This window comes from Dipteris shenzhenensis, chromosome 7, assembly GCF_047967505.1.
Source record: "Dipteris shenzhenensis isolate YYH24624 ecotype China chromosome 7, Dip_SZ_1.0, whole genome shotgun sequence".
Classification (NCBI taxonomy): Eukaryota; Viridiplantae; Streptophyta; class Polypodiopsida; order Gleicheniales; family Dipteridaceae; genus Dipteris; species Dipteris shenzhenensis.
The window spans coordinates 4,460,523-4,481,069 of record NC_141602.1 but is presented as its reverse complement, the minus strand read 5'-3'; the positions used below and the strand labels follow the sequence as shown (position 1 = coordinate 4,481,069).

Here is a 20,547-nt window from a genome sequence, read left to right as displayed (position 1 = left end):
GACCATCAGGGAGTCAGGTTATATAGAGCCTGCCATGTACTTAAGCTCTAGTTCTGAGCAGTTGATTGCTCTTTATTCCTACTATATTTTGTACTAGTTTTTGCATTTTTAGCACTTAGCATTCAGCAAGGGCCTTAGTGAGCCCTTTGCTTCAGCCCATAGGGGCTTGTATGGGTTATATATATCTTGTATCTTGTCTCATAGACTCGCGAGGTCTCTTGAAGGTGCTCTCTCTCTCTGTCTCTCTCTCTCTCTCTCTCTCTCTCTCTCTCTCTCTTGCGTCGTACAGCTACCGGACATAGACCCAGGCGAGAGACTAGGATATGCCCTTGTTGCACTATGGGGGAGGTGGAGACTGAGGAGCACTTTGTTTGCAGATGCCCTTTATATTATGAGATCCGTGGCAGATTTCACTATTTATTTGGGCACGGATTTGGACCTCTCTCTCGGATTATGGAGTATGAGGATCAGTATTGCTTAGCGTTGTTCATCAGGGAGATCACCAGATACAGAGAGAGATTCCTCAGAGAGCACCGTCGCATCCCTGCCAGAGACCTGGTTATTCATGAGGAGCAGGACGAGGCGCAGGACCATGAGCACAGAGATAGCCCAGCTTGCCAAAGAGCACCGATGGTTCCACCCCGAGGATGTACATATGACATGATCCGGCAGCACCGCAGGATGATCTTACACAGAGGCCGTACCCGTCGCTTTATTTCTAGACGACGGAGGATGATGGCAGATTTTCGGAGGAGATTGCTCCATGGAGACTTGGCACCGCCAGCAGCCCACTTGACACTTGCCCAAATCTTCACACTCATGGCAGGAGGCATGGTCGATGGCCATGACTTCCATCATTTCTTTGGATCATAGACCCCTTAGGGAAGACGATGTTCCTCATATTTCATATTTTACATTTTGTATCTAGGCATTTTTGGTACTCTATTTCATTTCATTTTGTATCTAGGATTTTTGTAGCCATTTTTGGCATCTTAGCTGTATTACGATGAGGCCACCTAGTTGGCGCATCGTTGATGATGTATTTTCCTTTCGGATGACTTTGTGTCCCATAGGCCATGTATGGCCTTCCGTGGACCTTTAATAAAATTTCTTTCTTTCTTTCTTTCTCTCTCTCTCTATGTGCACAGTACAAGGGCCCAGAACCAACATGGGCTGCACCCCCCGTAGGATTTTTATTTCACAATGAAAATCTGAGTACAAGTTCTTGTAGCCAGAGGCTGCCATCCGAAAACATGAGAGAATCAGAAAATACAAAGAGAGATGAATTCTCTACTCTTGGCAAGTGCCAAGTGTCAAAATTCTAGCTACTATCTAAACTCAGGCCATGGATTGAATCCTTCTGGGCCTTTCGACTCCCATGGTCACTTTAGCTTTGATAGGGTTCTTCCTTCGCTCCATAAAAATAGATTATTTTAACCCCTCTTGGTACCTACAACAATTTTATGAAGTACACCACCATGGCACCCATTAATGGTTAACTTTTGCATGCAAAAATAAAACTCTAGTCTTTGTGGGCGTCCCCACCAAGCAAACCAAAGTGCATGCCAAACAGTAATTCTCCGCTTGACCGAGTTCAATCCTCTTTGACCATGATTAAGGGGCCTTGACCAATAGTCAAGGTGCCTAATTATAACCAAATCTCTCCAACCGAGGTTGGTATCTCCGTTGACTAGAGTCAACCCTCTTGGCCTACGTCAAGTGTCTTTGGCCGAAGTCAATGCTTTGACCACTTAAAAGAACTCTTAGACCATAATTAAAAATAAATGAAGAACTCTTTGATTATGACCAAATAAATGGTCAACTTTGTACTTTACTTGGAATATTTACAGCTTGGTAACATCCCCTCGGCTTCAAATCAGTTGACCTTAACTGAAAAGCCCCTTTGTAAATACCCAAAACGGCCTAGGTGATAACTAGGCTACCCACGGCCTGTGTGCTCCCCCGCTGCCCGCCCTACCCTCCTTGCCTCGCCCTCGCCCTTGCCCTCGCTCCGCCTCACCCCTCCTCCCTCTCTACTCCACCTTGCCTCCCCCGCCCACCTCCGCCCCCCTGCTCTACTTCCGCCCGCTCTACCTCCCCCACTCCACCTCCACCTTCGCCCCTACCCTCCGCCCTCTCTGCCTCCCCCCGCTCCACCTCCGCTCCGCCCGCCTCGCTCTGCCTCCCCTGCTCCAACCTCCGCCCACCTCCGCCCCCCACTCCGCCCTGCCTCTCTTGCTTCTCCTCCCTCTCCACCTCCGCCATCCACCCCGCTCCACCTCCGCCCCCCCGCCCTACTCTCTCCCCCGCTTCACATCCGTCCCCCCGCCCGCTACCTTCCCCGCTCCGCCCCCCCTCCTTCCCCCCTCCTTCCGCCTCCTCGCCTCCCCTCCTTGCTGCCTCGCACCTTTTCCCGCCCTCTTGCCCTCCTGCCAGCACGCCCCCCCCCGCCATTTTGCCTCCCCCCACCTTTTTCTCCTCCTCTCTCGCCTCTCCCGCCTCCTTCCTTTTCTTCATTCCTTCCTCCTCCTCCTCCCCTTGCTCCCTCCTTTCTCCCCACCCTCTCCTTCTCTCTCCTTCACCTCTCCGCTTCGTCTCCTTTTTCATTTGCCTCCCTGCAGCGGGAGCACTCGTGTTTGCTACAGTGAAAGAAAATCTTGGTGGTGACCTTTGGTCTGGCCAGAGGGGCTCTATGGCAACACCCTTGGCTCCCACAGCCGTTCAGGTTCTTCTTTCCCCAGCTGACAAGCAACACGTACAGCAGGCGAGAGTGGCTCCAGGCAAGCTTGACATTAGAGGGCGACCACATCCAGGAAGCCACCATCTATGGACGAGATGTTTTCCTCATCTAGTTGAGCTCCCCTGACACTGCCTCAACACTTGTGAAGTAGAGCCCCATTCTCCTTGACCCGCACCTTGTCTACCTTTTTCCTTGGTATCATGGGTTCACCATGGAGGACATGGATACGACACACCATGTTTCACGATTTTCGGTTACACTCTGCTTCCCACGGCTCCCCAAGGAGTATCGAGCCATCCTCCCTTCGCTGGGCATTTGGCATAGTGCTCGAGTCCCCGCCAAAGACGGCCGCCTCCGTCCTACCAGATGATGGAGTCCCCAAGATTAGACTGGTGGTGGAGAGCCCGGAGTCCCTCCCGGAGCTGATCCTTCTCGAGACCCTAGAAGGGGGCACACTTCGCCAGAGGGAGGAGATCTCCGGGCTACCAGGCCAGTGTCTTCATTGCAAACAAATGGGTCACCTCGCCAGGGATTGCCCCCGTGGCCACCCTCGTGTGCCTCTCCCCCCTCCTCCACAGAGTAGGCAAAGTCAGCAGGCCCGAGTTCAGCACCCTCTCACAAGCAGGAGTAGGCAGGAGTCCTAGACCCCATGGGTTACCCCCTCAGAAGGGAACTGAACACAGGTTAAAAAGAAAAAGAAACCAAGCAAGCAGGCGCACAAACGCCGTAGACAGAGGGCCAACCGTAGGGAGAGGGACAGGGTTAACTGAGAGGCCTCGAAAGAGGAACAGCAGGAGTCACCTCCTATAACAGCAGAGGCCACTGCCCATCCAGTCGATCCTCCAACTTCGGAAGTTCAGCCTCCACACCCACCCTTGCAACAGCACAGAGCCCCAGGAGCTCCAAATGCGGCAATGGTGGAAGCCATAGACGCTAGCCTGACGAGGGTCGTGAAGGAGCCGATACAGAGCCCCGACGAGCCTGATCAGTAGGGGGGCCTGTGGTCGCCCTTTTCCCTCCTCCTCCCCCTCCCCCTGACCCCACCCCCTCCTCCTCTTCACTTCCCCCTCCCTCCCCAAGGTTCCCCCCGCCCCCTCCCCCCCGCTCAACACCCCTTTTTATGGTCACCCTCACTACCCGCCCCCCGCCCCCGTGTCCCTACCTCTCACTCTCCCGCCGGCCCCCTCTCTACTTCAGTAGCAGCCTCTTCCGCTTCGACACCCCTGCCATCAAGCAAGGGGACGACGACGCCCCCTTCTGCTTCCTCATTGCAGCAGCAGGTCCGCTCAGAGAGGGATCCTAAGGAACGAGGCTCATCTTCCCGGCCAGTAGCTCCCAACTTCCATCCTAGGCGTCCCTTACCGCGGGACTTCTAGAGGTTAGGACCCTGGAACTATCTAGAGATTCCGAACGCATACCCTTTACCACCTTTACCATTAGAGGTCACGCTCATGGTCCTTTAGCCCCAAAAGGGGGGTTTGATCAGTGCAGTGGGATCTCAGACACACCCCGTTAGGAGATTTCCGTTTGCCTCCACAGGGTTGGAGAAGTGGTCCCCGGAGGTGTTTGACGCTATTTTGGGTAATCAAATTATGCTCATGATGGATGAGTGGATGGGACCACAGGGACTAGACCTTTGATACGCCCATGGCGCGAAGGTGAACTTTCAGCTGAGCTTCACGTGCGAGGAGCCGGGGTGTGGTTTGACGACAGGAGTTATCAGATTGCCGATGGAGGCAAAGGTGGAGCAGGCACACTTATGGCCCGTCCAGACGTGCACCGAGTTGCTATGGGTTGAATCCTCCTTCATGATGAAGTGGGCACGGAAGATCGGTATTGAGCCGGTATCCACCCTAGTATGACACCGCATAGACACTGACTACTCGTCCTCCAAACCCCCGACAAAATCACACAAGGTAGTCTTTCTAGGACAGGCACCCACTCACAGGAGAGCCTTGTTCCCGACTCCCCTGTCCTCATGAGCTGGACCATAGTGAGCTGGAACGTACACGGGCTCCACGACCGTGTTCGTAGTCAGCCACAGTACCTGTTGCTCCGGCAGGAGTTGCAGAGGGCAGTGGTAGGATGGGCAGTGGACATCCTTATGATTCAGGAGCACATGTTTTCAGCAGCAAACATCAGACGACGCCATCACCTTCTCCCAGGGAGAGGTCCAAAGGAGTGGTCTCCCGCATTAGGACGGAGCAGAGGGGTCTGCATCTTAGTCTCACATACTTTGGCTCCAGAGGTCTACGATCAAGGCAAGCTCAGCAGTTTGGATGGGAGTTCGGATGGGAGAGTCCAGGATTGGATTCCTGAACGTGTATGCCCCAGCGTGTAGACAGCACCGCCCGGCTTTTTGGAGGAGGCTATCAGAGTGTCTTCCAGATGTTAATTCATGGATTGTTGGAGGGGACTTCAACAACCTGGAGTTTGGGGAGGACAAACAGGGCGGCGCCTCGTTCTCAAAGATGCCAACAGCAGAGCGTAGCACCTGGGAGCAGTTCACTTTTATGATCAGTGGCAGAGACCCATGGAGAGAGCCAGAGTTCAGCAGGACTCCTGGCAGCCTTCTCTTTTCCTTTGGACAGAGGAGACACGATGGATTGCTCGAGAGATTAGACCGCTTCTATGTTGGGGACTGGGCATTACACAGAGGCGGTTCTATCGGGATTCTCGCAAGTACCACGATGTCCGACCACTCTCCAGTGGTACTTCACTTGGATCAGCCCCGCCGAGGTCTCCCCTAGAAGGGGGTCCGCATTCCAGAGGACCTCTTGCAGGACGAGGAGATTCAGTAGGTTATGGCAAAGATCTGGGAGCACCCATAGATGGCACCGGGGCTGGGTTGCGTGGGTGGCCAATGCGATTCAAAGGAGCAGTGTGGAGCTGTAGACTCACACCCTTAGGCAGAGGAGGACCCTTCAGGAGCGAGAGTGGGCTTTGAGGAGAGACCTCGCCTCCATCAAGAAGCTCAAGGAGCAAGACTCAGTCTCTCAGTGGCTTAGTGACAAATTGAAGAGCGCTCGTCTTGAGCTTCAGGACACCCAACTGCGGCGGGCTGAGTTCTCCTACCATTCCTCCTGGGCCCGATGGGTACAGCAGGGGGACAGGATGACGAAGCAATTCTTTCAGACCACGGGGCCCCGATCGACCGACACACAACTATAGCATCTTCGGGACTCGCAGGGCATTCATGCACACTGACCCGCAGGAGATTCTTGACATGACCATGGAATTTTATAGCCAGCTCTTTCAGACAGAGAGGAGGACCCCAGCAGGTCTTGTGGCCCAAGAGCTAGTTTGGGATCATGTTCCGACAGTAGTCTCGCGGGACTTATGCAGCAGACTTGAGGAGCCCTTCACAGATGAGAAGCTCTGGGAAGCCCTCAAGGCTCTCCCGACCCAGAAGTGCCCAGGGGAGGATAGCTTGACTCCGGCCTTCTTTCGGAACTTCTAGGAGATTATCTCTACCCCCTTCTGTTTAGCTTGCTAGGAGATTTTCGACACAGGCTTTCTTCCTCAGTCCTTGTGCAAGGGATGATTTGTTTGATCCCGAAAGGGGGAGATAGGTCAGATATTCGACAATGGAGGCCGATCACTCTGCTTAATACTGCATACAAGATCCTCGCCAAGGTCTTTAGTTTGTGGTTACGGCCTCATCTTATTGACATCATCCATGACACACGGCTGGGTTTGTCTAGGAGCGCAGCATCCTGGACAACATCTTCACGTTTTGGGAGGTAGTGGATTGGTCCAAGGAGAAGTCACAGTCACTGGCCATCCTTCTCTTGGACTTTGAGAAGGCCTACGATAGGGTGGAGTGGTCTTTCTTGGAGGGCACTATGAGGAGATTGGGTTTCTCAGACAAATGGGTCAGAGAGTTTCAGCACTATACGCAGAGAGCTCTAGTCAAATGATTATCGGAGGACACACAAGCGAGGCCTTCCCTCTCTCTCTCGCTCGGTTCGCCAGGGCTGCCCACTAGCTCCCTTCCTCTTCATATTTGTAGCGGAGGCTCTGGGCTACTTTTTGAGATCACAGGTGGCGAGTCTCACAGGGCTAAGGCTCCCAATTAGGTAGAAGGAGGAGCTCCTTGACTCAGAGTTTGCAGATGACACGGCCTTGTATGTTGAGGGCACCACAGTGAGTCTAGAGAGAGTCAGAGGCGCCTTGGCTACCTATTGTGAGGCCTCGGGGGCACGGATCAATTGGATGAAATCCATAGGCTTCCTCATGGGCTTTGAGGAGACACACAAGAGTCGTGAGTGAGGGAGTGACTTTGGTTTCAGATGGATACCGCGGGGCCAGACAGCGAGATATCTTGGTTGCCAGGTGGGTATTGACATTACAGCAGAGCAATAGATTGCCCCGGTCCTTGAGAGTGTTCGACACAAGCTTCTCTATTGGAGCTCGGCCAAACTCTCCCTCGCAGGTCGCGCCTTAGTGGCAAACCAAGTCCTTCGTGCCACTGCTTGGTATATTGCCTCCTGTTGGTGCTTTCACAAAGGATGCATTGGGCAGCTCCAACGGTTGGTATGAAACTTCCTCTGGGCCGGTTCAGACGGGGCACGAGGAACACTAGGGCTCGAGTAGCTTGGCAGACGGTGATCATGCCGCAGGCACTAGGAGGCTTGGGTATCATTGATCTAGAGATGCAGAGCAGGGCCCTTCTGGGCAAGCTGGTGGTTCGTGGCCTCACCCTAGGTGCCGAGCCTTGGAAGCTCCTCTTACAGAGAGGGCTTCTGAGGAACACCCCACGCACTGGAGGACAGTGGCAGTCTTCACATGGATCTTCTCAGAGGCCCCCCTTATGGGGAAGGGCTCCCCCTTGATGAGGAGTCTTCACAGGGTTTGGCAGAGACTAACAAGGAGTCTCATCCGTGCTCCGCCCAGATGCAGAGAGGAGTTCGAGCGTCAGCCCCTTATGTGGCACCCAGAGGTCAGAGATCATGAGGGAAGTATGCTTGGGCAGCGGACTCACATTGGTTGGGCACAGTGGGATAGTGGTCCAGCAAGGTCTTTTGGTCACTGGAGCAGACTACCTATGGAGGCAAAGACGAGGCTTGACGCCCTAGTGCATCTGAGAGGGGCAGGGTAGTGGATGGGCGAGATCGACTTAGCCATTCTTGAGTCCTGGTAAGAAGTACTGGCGTTTTCTTGAGGATTTTGATGCAGCGCGACAACACGGACCCCAACTTCTTCCGTGTAGGACTTGGAGGCCTACTGCGGCCCCTCATTGGGAGTGACCCTGAGATGGATGGGAGTCTTGATGGGATACAGGTAAATGATCAGAGTGGTAGGATGCTTGAGGAAGGAGTGGCACATCGATCCTCCCAGTATCTCAGAACAAGACGCCTCTAGATGGTGACTCTAGCTATGGGAGGGTAGACCCCTGAGGGAGGTCCAGTGGGACCTCGGGAAGTGGTTCTGGCCCCTCCAAAGGCGGCCTTACTGAGATGATAGATGAGGTGCCTTTCTTTTCCTACACCACACAGATTGGTAGGAGACTTCAAATGGACTCGTCGAGATGGACCCGAGAGACCCAGAGAGTGCCTCGGGATGTTCGCTCCAGGTTTTGGACACGATTGTGGTCCAACTTGCGACCGAGGAAGATTCCTTGCTTCTTCTGGCTGGAAGCCCACGGAGGCTTGCCCATCAGCCCGTGGTTGGAGCAGATGCGAGTGGAGGGGCAGTGCCATTGCTGCTCAGATGGTGTCCTAGAGACGATACCACACTTGCCTATGGAGCTATTGTAGCGCAGCGAGGATTTGGATGAGAGCCCTCAGGATCATGACACGCATGCAGAACCTTCACAGAGACTACACCTGGGGGATGGTGGCTTGGTTGACAAAGGGAGGACACGTGTTCCAGATTGATGAGATCTCCCCAGCCTACCAGATACAGGGTCCGAGCATTTAGAGGATTGCACTCCACGAGGCAGCCCCCCCTGACGCCCTAGCTCCTCTTTCCCCTAGGGAAGACAGTGTTTGAGAGGTGGTAGCCAGCATCACGGCTTGGAACATTTGGGTGGCTCGCTGCAGTCTCGTGATGAGAGAGCACCCGGTTCCACCCTCGGCTACTTTGGTTGCCATCTGGCAGGATATCATTTACACTCTACGGTCCACCTGGAAGCGTGGGACTCCAGGCTCTAGGGCGACTATTGAGAGGCGTGTTCGTTTCTGCAAGGCTTGGCCTGCATGTGTTTTCTACATTTTCACTCCGCGAGGGATTCGCTGGCTGTATAGTCCCCCCACTTGACTGTTAGCCCCAGTTCCTGAGATCCCCTAGGCAGTGAGCTGGGCTTCTCTGGAACAGGCCGGTTTTTCTTTCAGCCTTTTCTAGTTTTCTCATACTCAACACCTTCGGGGCTGTTGTCTTGTATGAAATCTTTCAAGCATTCATAGTAGGCTCCTTTCTTTGGGGGAAAAAAAAAACCCAAAACTTGTGGATAATCAGACAACATGCCTTCATGCATCCACTTAGCATTCGTGCATCAGGCAAAGAGTGTGTCAACCAAATTGCACTACCTCGAACAAATAGCAAGGAAGTGGATATTGCATCATTCTCTCTTCAAAAAGTTTTTTGCTTTACAGTTTTTGGAAAATTCTCATTCTATAATGGCGAGTCCAGAGAGAGATAAAATGATTAGTGAAAGAAAGGAAAGGGCGAGGAAAGGAAAAGCCATTATTGGAGAGGACACACGAGGGAACAAACGAGGAAACTATGGATTTTGAGGATGTGAATTATGGTGATTACAGAATTCCATACTCGGATTTCACAAACAAGAAAATCGAACGCGAAATATAGTTGGAGTATATTAATAAATAACTCATTAAAAGCTCTAACTGATTCTCAATCAGTAACTCTTGTCGTAAAATCACCAAAACCTACGTCAATTGAGTGGTCTACCTCTCAGCTTAGAGAAACCACAAATATTCTAAAGAACTTTAAGCCACCAATATACCATGGGGGAAGCAAACATTCTTATAAACTCATGTTTTAATGAGGATGCTTGAAAATATTAAGGGGCAGAAAGTAAGAATTATGGTTGATGATAATGTCACATAATTTCTTAACTACTCATTGGTTAAGAAACTAAAGTTGCCTAAGAGTTGCCCATAATTATGTGGTCTCTTTGGCAAAGGGCATTGATAAAAAGATTTGAGACATCATGATACATGGTATAGAGGAGGACACTCAAGGCTATCAGAATGCCTTGGAGTTCCAAATGATGCTTCTCGACAAAACAGATATTGTTTTTTATTAAGAATGGTTATATAGTCTTGCGCATAGTTTGTTGCGGAGTTATATAAATAACTCCATCATTTTTTTAAAAGATGGTAGAGTCTTACAGATTCAGGGAGAACCTAATGTGCCCAATTCTCCACTTATTTGTTCGATCGAATTGGATCGAATTGGAAAAACTTCCACACCAAGAAGAATGTGAGATATATATCTCTGAACTTACGATCTTCTTTATTCTGCATCTGACAGAAGATATTGTTGAAAAGCATAAATCGATTTAAAGATGCTTTTCAGTCTGATTTACCTGATGGTTTACCCCCTGAAAGAGAAGTGCATCATAAGATAAAGTATATTTCCTGGATCCACCCCTGTTTGTAAATCCCTTTATAGACTTGGTCAAACAAAAGAACGTGAGCTGAAAAGATAGTTAACTGAATATCTTAGAAAAGGCCAAATTCAACCCAGTAGATCAATGAACCATTCATGATCGAAACAGATGCCAATGATTTTGCTATTTGAGCGGTACTTTCACAAAAGGGGCTTCTAAAAGCAAAAAGTTAGACTGTGATCAACAGAATTACTCAGCATACGAGAAGGAACTATATTATAGTTTATGCTTTAAAGAAATGGAGACACTATTTGTATGCTGCCAAGTTTGAGATTATCAACTAATCATCAAGTGGATTTGCAATCAGCCAGAGCTTAAAAGAAGAAAAGCTAGGTGGGCTGAAATAATGCACAAGTTTGATACCAATGACATATTAGAAGAGAAAATTTAATGTGGTAGCAGATTCCCTCAGCCAATGGTTAATGAATTAAGTTTTACTCAATTTCAACAGTCCTTAAAACAAAAATGTGAGTTTGATCCTCACTTTTCTGAAATATGGAAAGCAATTATGAAAAGGGATCCAACAAATTGAGAACCTTCATTGAGGAGTCACATAGAAATGGTGACACACCACAAGTTGGTGATGAAGGACTCAAGTGAAAAAACCACAAGGGTAGAGTATGTGTCCCAAATACTAATGAGATTAGGCGCCAAACTCTTTTTGACTGTCATGATAGTCCGACTGTTGAACACCTGGGAATTCAGAGGACGTATGCGCTTCTAAAAAGACAATTATTTTGTCTTGTAATTACACAAGGATGTCCAAGATTATGTATTGAAGTGCCAAAAATGCCAGGTCAATAAGGTTGAAGCCTTAAGGTAGGTCTCATACATCCCTTGGAGATCCCATCTGGCAAATGCAAACGTATCTCCATGGATCTTATTGTTAAATTACCTGGACACAAAGGGGACACAACTTTGTGTGGGTAATTGTGGATCGGTTGACCAAGATGGTTCAGTTTATTCCAACAATAAAGGAGTTAAAACTGCAAAGCTATTTATGGAGCATATCTAAAAATTGAATGAAGAGAGGAAGCCACTTGGCAAGTGCTGAGTTCAAGGGAGGTTTCTAGAGAGAGAGCTTCATCATGGGAGAGGCTAGACAGAAGAACTAGAGAAGAAATTCACGAACTTCGCAGATGGAAGCCCTCCAGAAACCGTGGCTGGTCGGAGAGCATAGAGATAGCCCTCTTATGTAGTCATTGTTACACTGGTATCATAGCCCTCTTATGTAGTGATTATTACAGGCAAGGAGGGGAAGGCAGCACGTGGGTGAAGCAGGGAGCTGCAGCTCATCACTTTTCACCACACCTTGGTGTGGAAAGATTCATGTTCCGAGGACATCTCCAGAGCCTCCTCCAAAATTACCTCTATACGTGTGGAGATATTTGAAAGCTCTCCCATTATCCAGGCCGCTTCAAGGGGAGAATTCTTCCACATACTTGGAGACAGGAAGTTGTAGGGGACTTTCCCCTACAAACCACTCCCACACATGCAGCATTAAGTGAAAAGGAGCATGTGAAGTGGCTAGTTGGTTTTAGGAGTATGATCACCTTTTGGCTGCAACCACCAACTTGCTTTAGGAGTACAAAAATGTCTCTGCAAGGTCCTATAAAGAGTCCCTACCAAAATAATTGAGCATTGCATAGACTTGTTTCCTAATGTTAATTCGACCATGAATGGAACCTACCAAATGAGTCCCAACCATGGTAAGGCTGCGTGCACTAGCTCTAAGAAGATCAAGCAAGTAGGATTAAATTTATCCTATATGTGAGTGGGATCGTTATTGTTCCCAAAAGAGAAACAAGAAAGCTTGACGTTTGTGTAGATTACAGAAGTTTAAATGCTGCTACTAGACGATAGGTTTCCTCCTTGTTTCATTGACAGGGTGCTTGAGACTGTTGGACATGTCATCTACTCTTGAATAGTGGGTAAACAAAGTTGTGGTCAAAGAATCTGATAAATCCAAGACCACTTGCATGACAATAGGAAATCTATGCCTATAGAATGATGACATTCGGAATTCGCAATGCTCCTACAACTTTCCAATAGTTGGTCACAAAATCTTCCAAGAGAATATTCAAAACTTAATCAAACTCTTCTTGCATAACCTGTCAACCTTCAATGGCCTCCCACCTTATCCCCTCATTGCAAATGAAGCATCTACAAAAGTTAAGGTGGGTCTTTGACACGCAAGAAATCACACTTATCCTTGAATCCACCTGTGTTTCTTCCTTGCAATCAAGGGGGTCCTTTTGGGCCGAATTCTCTCAGCAAATGGAATGGTGATCTGGATGAAGGTTAGGTAATTTCAACCCTTCCCCTTCCTCGCACTCCTTGCGAAGTCAAGTCCTTGGGGCATGTAGGGTACCATATGAGTTTTGTCCGTGAACCAAGTGCATGGTAGAGACAAGTTAGGGTTCCCTTGAATGTGAGAGGTAATCCATCACAAACATCCCCTCTTCTACAGGCTGGATGGCAGCACATTTCACCAGAGCGCCCCTTCAACAACAAATCTTTGCAAATCGATTGCTTTATAGAAATAAATCTTCAAATCACAATGGTCAATTATCTAAGAAAGCACTAGGTTATTGTTGACCTAGCTAGGTCACTCATAGTGGACACTCTGATTATGGGAGGGCCAGCTACTTTGAGACATTGATCAGGTCACACCAATCTTCATACAATGCATTTTCATCTGCTACCCAAGGATGGTGTCTAGGAGATAGTGGCTAGTGTTAGCAGCCTACCATATTTGGGTTGCAATTGCCAGTGACAACAGACCTATTGTGGAGCCACCCTGGAAATTGTACATACCCTATAGTCAATTTGGGAGCAAGGCATGAGGGTTCCAGGATGCACATTTTTGCAAGGCTTGGTCTGAAGAGGCATCTTTTACATTTTCACAGATCGAGGAATTTGCTGATTGTATAGTCCCCTATATAGGGTTACCTTACGTAGTGAGCTAGAACCCTAGGAAGCAGACCCCAAATGGACCGTCTTTATCTTCTTTCAAAGCACTCACCGATAGCTGACATTGGTATGAAGTTTCCAAGAATTAAAAAAGAGGTTCTTTTTTTAAGAGGGGAGGGGGAAACAGAATTCGGACAGCATCCTAGAGAAGTTTTTTCACCATTTTACAAGGTCCATCATCAAGCCATTTTTCAGACCAAGTTGGATTACCCATTTGATGTCTACAAAGAACAACTTTTCTTTCTTGCCCCTTAGAAGAAATAATACTTTAATTCAATGTACATTTGAAGGGGCTCCAAAAAGGAAACCACAGCCATGGCATAAAGAGGCCTTAACATCTATTCGTTCACACTATGGATTGGCTATTGGGAATACTGATGGTCACTTGGGTGGCGCGAAGTTTACAAATTTTAAGACCAAACTATTGACTTTCCTAGATTTAAAAACACCTACATGTACGAAATTCCATGTAGCTTTTTCCCAACAACAAGTAACACACTGAACAAGAAACAAGTGTGAATAAATATGGCATCCTACACAATCAGAATCTTACACATCGAAGTTGTCACGTCCACCAGGCTCATTCCAATTGAGGTCCCAATATCTGTACAGCATTCCACCACACACACTCACTCAGAAACTTGACAAAGAAATAAAGCAAAAAGGAAACAGAGTGCTGAATGCATTCCTACAAAGAATTCCCCTCTCTTAAAAAGAGCTGGTCCTTCCGTTGCCTCCCATTTCCACCCTTCTTGTCCCCACTCCACAGCCCACCTTTTAGCCTTCCCTCCCTTCTTTGCTTCTCTGTTCCCTCTGCCATGTCCTTTCAGACATCTCTTGCTTCGCTATAGTACCCCTCTCCATCCTTTTTAGCATTTCAACTCCCCTTCATAGCCCCCCTTTTACCTTTGCTTTTTGAGAAAACAATATCCCCATCAATAATTGAGAAATCGTCTTGGTTGCGGCCACAGACCATAGCAACCTAAATAACTCTTCCCACAAAGCATGATCTTGATTTTGGCTGTCAAGGCAACCTATGGAAGTAAAATGCTAAAGAAAGGAAAAGAACAAACTCCTAACTAGGCAATGAAAACCCCCCAATACCATGCAATGTTTCCCTCCCATTGCTTACCTTTGCTGCCCTCTCCCCCTAGAAAAATGCTAGTATTATAAAGGGCCTATCCACAAAAGTATCCAAATATACGATGGGTTTGTGGACAGCCACAAAACCCATCCAGTAACAAGACCATTATATCCAAAATTGAGATGGCCAAGCTAGAAGGGACAACTATGGAGATCTCCTTAGGTGGGTTACATGGAGAGGAATGATTTCTAAACCAAAACCAGAAGATAAACGTTTTCCCACCTAGATCACTAAAATATTGACCACATCTTCACACTCTGAGCATTCATCATGGAGGCAACCGTGGTGGCATAGAGACTTGGTACGGTCAAACTTTGAGCCAAGTTGAAGCCACCAAAAACAGCAAGATTGTGCTTTCACCAATGACAAGAAATAATGCAAAATCTGCCAAAATCAAGAGAGATTCATGGAGGGCTCGTGGTAGATTTGTGGAGGAGCAATTTTGGAGCTGACCATTCTGGCCTCTAGCAATTCATTGATGTGGAATCTATTGAGCATTACCTCCATGAATGGACAAGGCCAGGGTCATTTGGGTTGAGCCTTGATCAGCTTGCCAAAATGCATCACAACATACTGGGCCAGCTAAAGGACTTGTGGCGGACCCTTTGTGCTATCCATTGTGTGTGCAAGCTAAAGACAATAGCTACCTTGTAGTGTTGTGTTGCTGACACCTTCTTTGCATGCAACGATAGCGCATAATCAGTGAGATCATGTCCCTCAACGTGTCCTGCATAAACTCCTTGTGCTCCCCTAGTCCCTCATCAATGATGGCGAATGATACCATGTGTGAGAGTTGTGCACGTGCGAAATTGTGTGAAGGAGAGAGAAAAATAGATAGAAGAGATCGGCAATATCAATTGAGAGAGGTCTTCTTCTGGGCTTTCACAGTTTGGCAACATGTTATAGGGCGCCATCTACTTGATATTGTTGCCTATCTGCTTGACATTGTCCCACCTCTCAGTACAAGCTTCCTCCTACTTTGATGGACATGAGTTGCAAGATTGTTACCAGCATCCCTACCTGGCACTTTAGGAAGTCCACATGTACGAAGGTTATAGACGGTATACCCAGCCCTTACTTTGGCTAGCATCCAAACAGATATTGTACACAACTTGATGGCCATTTGGTCTAGGATGCAAGGGAGTTTGAGGTCTACTTTCGCTAGAAGGATGCCTTTGCTTAGAGAGTGGAGTAGAAGTCATTTCTTATCTGAGCTTCAAAGGGTGACTGTCCATCCACCCTTATTCTGTCTTTCAAGCCTTCTTTGATTTCCTATAACCCTTTCTTGGTTGTTGCCATGCCAATGAGCCTTCTTCTCTTGGAAGCTGGTAGTTGAAGTGTGTGATGAGGCAAAACTTAACTAAGACCGTTCCATCTTTACTGCTTCCCTCAAGAAATCTTGTAGTGAGGCATGCCCAGGAAGTTTGTAGACCAGCCTTATAGCAATGGTGGAAGGTAACGCCTTCAAAAACCACCCCTTCATAACAGCATCGTTGGGTGGCACGGACATCTCGCAGCCAAGACCCTCATCCTTGTGTAGATCTCGGAGATATCTTCGCAGCCAAGACCCTCATCCTTGTGTACATCTCAGAGATGCTTTCACCAAGCTTCATGGTATCAGTGGACAACTCTTGGACAAATATATGTTCGAACTATTCCAAATTGAAATTGCCTCCCTTAGGCCTGTCCAAGTCTGGAAATGGTCAGGGGGAAACTAACTATACCATACATCAGCGGCATCCTCCAATGATGAGGCGAAGATGTGAAGGAAGGCATGCTCGTTCTCCACACCTTTAGCTCTACATGCCGTGAGAAATTTACTCACATAAGCTTCCGCATCCTCATGGAGGTGGTGGACCTTGTTAAGTAACTCGAAAAGTATGGCTTTTTCTGTAGGATTGAGAACCGCCATCCCCACCCAAGAGGCTGAAGCGAGTGAAGGAATTGAAGGGCCTCCCAATGGAGCGGTTATGATTGTGGGGGCTACGGAGGATGAGACAACACCTCCTGTGAAAGACCACAATAGGGAAGTCACTACTGGTGTAGCCATAGAGGAAGTGTACACAGATGGTACTGCATACGCGGAAGGCCTCGGTGTTGCAGACGGAAAGGGTGAGAACATAGAAGATGGGGGGGTTAAAGAGGATGCGAGAGTAGTTGGGAAAGAGAGGGACGGAGTTGAAGTCATGTTGGATGAGTGGGCAGTAGGGAAAGGAGGTAGTGGAAAGGCAGCATAGTTGTAGATGGAAAGGGAGGTGAAACATTAACAGTAGACAAGGGCATGGCCGGAGCAAAAGTACCCCCGAGTGGGATGGATGTGGAAGTAAGGCATGCTAGAAACCCGGAGCTATGCATAACAGATGAGATAGCAGCTTGACCAGCAGATGTCAAGTCGAGAGTAGGAGTAGTCACCACTCCCGCAGAAGTGGTTGTTGATGAAGACATCATTGCAAGAGGAGGAGAGGGGCTGTCTTGACCTTGATGAGTTCTTGAGGAGCCTTTGTCCCTCGTACCTTCCTCTTTCACCCGCTCTTCGCTTTGTACTTCTTCTCTGGAGTCCCGATTTGACCACCACAGATCCTGTTGATCCAAGTCAATGAAGTTACTTGCTCTGGCTACTGCTCCAATGGGTTCACTTTATGCTTGCCTTGAGGTCTTTGCGAACTTCCGTCGCACGTAATGCTTCTTATACCGGGTTTGGTCTGTCGGGAGTCTTTTCTCCACTCTCCTTAAGTACCTCCTAATTCTCTCACTAGCTCCTTCAAAAGTTTCAAAGCTACTCAACATAAGACCTCTCTTTCTAAGACCCTAGAACACCACCTTACTCGTGCTACTCAACACCGGCAGTGTCCCACCTAACTCGTGCTACTCAACACCAGCAGTGTCCCACCGTGATCGCCATAAACTGTTTTTTTGGGGGGGGGGTGTCCCTACAAATTCCATCCATGAAGTTACTTGCTCTGGCTACTATTCTAATGGGTTCACTTTATGCTCGCCCTGAGGTCTTCACGAACTTCCGTCACACGTAATGCTTCTTGTACCAGGTTTGGTCTGTCGGGAGTCTTTTCTCCACTCTCCTTGTACCTCCTAGTTCTTTCACTAGCTCCTTCAAAAATTTCAAAGCTACTCGACATAAGACGTCTCTTTCTAAGACCCTAGAACACCACCTCACTCATGCTACTCAACACCGGCAGTGTCCCACCTAACTCGTGCTACTCAACACCAACAGTGTCCCACCGTGATCGCCATAAACTATTTCAGGGGGGGGGGTCCCTACCGATTCCGGAAGTATTACCAAACGTCTAGGGTCACTAGAGCGAGCAGCAAGCAAGATGTGCCAACAATGTCACAGATGGTGCATGGGCGACTGCTAAACGATGGTGTCACCGATGTGCAAGCGATACGAGTGCAAGAGTGATGTAGCGAAGCGAAAGACTAAAGCAGAACAAAATCACAAGAGCCAACCCTCAACATGAACGGAACAAAACTCAAGCCACATGACACAAAGTCCGTTATTTCAGGTGAAGAGATGAGGGAAGGAGAACACAACAAGGAGAAGTGTTAGGGGAGCGAGCGGAGAGGGAAGAAGCATAGTTCATTAGGAGGAATGAATCATGCACCAATGAGAGTTACAACGGATGACTGATAAACCCACGAGAAGACACGCACTAGGGAGCTCTTGACTCTAGCCTCTCTTTCCCACTTCCGCCCTATGCTCCAGTCGGAATGCGCCTGTGCAATGCGCCTGTGCTGGAATGCCCCCGTCCTCCCTCCTTTTCCCCTCTTCACCTTCCCCTCATCGGCTCCTCGTCGCTAGAAATCCCCTTCCCTCCTTCCTATTGGTTGTCTTCCTGTCTCCTTAGCTGTTCCGCCGCTTCGTCCCTTAATGGCTTGTGCAACTCCCCAACCTCCTCCAAGTCAGTGAGTAAAGTACTCCATGTGCACTATTGTATATTCCATGTACACTTGACACTAGTGGGTGGCAAGGGGTGGTACACCGCCTATGCTCGTTAATTGCTGGACAGCTTCCCATGTGCACCACATGTGCTCTCTTAGCTGCTACAGTCCAGTGCTCTGACCAAGGGCGGATGACTGAGGTCGGGTCAGCTTTGACCAAGGTTGGTCCAAGCTTGGCATGCCGAATCCTATACTCCTCAAGTCATGTACCGCCCCAGTCATGTCCAAGTCATGTACCATTCCAATCTCGTACTGATAGTGTGACCAAGGTCTGACTACAATGTGACCAAGGTCTATCCATCCTTGACATGCTGCTCTAGTGACCAAGATGTGAACAAGGTGTGACCCAGGTGTGAACAAGGTATGACCCTGGTGTGACTCTTGGTGACTCCTGGTGACCGAGGTCCGGCCAGTATAGTACAACAGATCTCAACAAGGCTACTTTAAAAAACAGATTTTTCAATTCCCAAGATTGATGATCTGGTGGATGAACTAAATGATGCTCTATTTTCAAAAAGATAGATCTGAGATTGGGCTATCATCAGATTAGAGTGAAAGAGGGTGATGAGCACCAAACACCCTTCCGAACAGAAAGGGGTTTGTATGGGTTCAAGGTGATGCCATTTGGGTTGACTAAAGCACCAGCCACTTTTCAGGCACTTATAAGCAAAATATTGCAACCATTTCTTTTTTTTATAAAGAAAATTACTTCATTAAGTATGAATGAAAACCGCTAGAGCAAGCTCAAATGCGAGAGTACATCATGCAATGCATGAAAAAACAGCTCAAAGTGAGCTAATAAAGAACCAAGGCGGAGGCTGAAAATGAGATCTCAACCCTGAAGGCAACTCACAGAAGAAAGGAGATCCCCTCCAAACTCTGAAAAAAGTAACTCTCCTAATAGTGGCTGCTCTGGAGGATCCCTGCATGCTCGCCCAAATGGCCATCAAAGTGTGTATTGTGTCAATCCAAATACTGGCCATGGTCTGGGAAGGGTGAACCTAGATAGCCTCCATCGCCTCTGTACACCTGGCTCTCCAAATATGCCAAGCTGCAATGCTAGCCAAAATCTCCCAAGACGAGGCATGAGCAGCTCTAAAAGGAGTGTGGGGAACATCTTGGAGGGAACAAGACTCCATTGAATGTTGTCGTACAATGAAAGCTAGATCTAAATCATGTCCCTCGAAGAACACCTGTCGGCCAATAAGAGATAACCAAGCCACTAAACCCCAGGTCATATAGAAGGGTGCTGTATGAAAGATGCTGAAAATCCTAGCAACACCTTTCCAGATCGTCCTCACCTGTTTGCACTCCCAAAGGCAATGCTGTACTGACTCAATTGCCATGTGACAACGAGGACAAGTACGGTCAGCCCCGAACCTGGATCTCCACAGGTTCACTGCAATCCCTCCATGAATAGAAAGCCAAAAGAAAAGAGTGACCTTTCTATTCCTGAGGGATTTCCAGAGCCTACGCCAAAAGTTCTTCGCACAGCTGCAAAAATCTAAAAACTATCCTAGTGTGGCGCTTTGGAGGGCCTCCAACCTCTACTGCTGATCTGAAAACTCCAGGCATTTCTAACTGTATATCGAAAGAAGGGAAAGCTCTTCTCTCAGTGCCCCTCATCAATCCATTCCCACTCCCTGGGTCCCACTGCAAGAACCTAATAGGGGAACCACCATACAGCCGGAGTCTCCAAGACCCCAGCGCAAGGAGAATAGGATTAGGGTCAAGATACCACTGTGAATCCCTACCCCACTCCATGAATCCCGCAATCCTGACAGGCTGAAATGCAACCTCTAAAAGAATATCATCAGAAGATCTAATAAGTCTGCCTCCCGACTGAACATCAAAGACAAGGGTATCCTCATGTGCATCCTGCAATGCAATGACCTGTAACGGAATGCCCATCCCTGAGAACGCTCCCCACCCAAGTGGACTCTGTAAGCGGCATGTCATCTGTGTCAATCCACTCTAGCGGAATGGCTGCCTGTATCTGCTGTATCCTGAGTGCACTCCCTCTTAGGTAGCCAACTGCTAAAAATCTCTGATCCTCTGGAAGTCTCATAAAGGCCTGCCAAGTGCCTACAGTAGAGC

At 48.4% G+C, this 20,547-nt stretch overlaps 1 protein-coding gene across 3 annotated transcripts in view; it reads right to left on the bottom strand.

Annotated features, from left to right (window-relative positions):
* LOC147899845 (uncharacterized) overlaps nucleotides 1–20,547 on the bottom strand; it is a 360,557-nt gene that overhangs the window by 327,342 nt on the left and 12,668 nt on the right. For all 3 annotated transcript variants that reach the window (XM_087377034.1, XM_087377035.1, XM_087377033.1), the window contains exon 4: nucleotides 13,903–13,953. In XM_087377034.1, coding sequence (XP_087233160.1) covers nucleotides 13,903–13,953 — 51 coding nt within the window. The remainder of the gene's footprint in view (nucleotides 1–13,902; nucleotides 13,954–20,547) is intronic.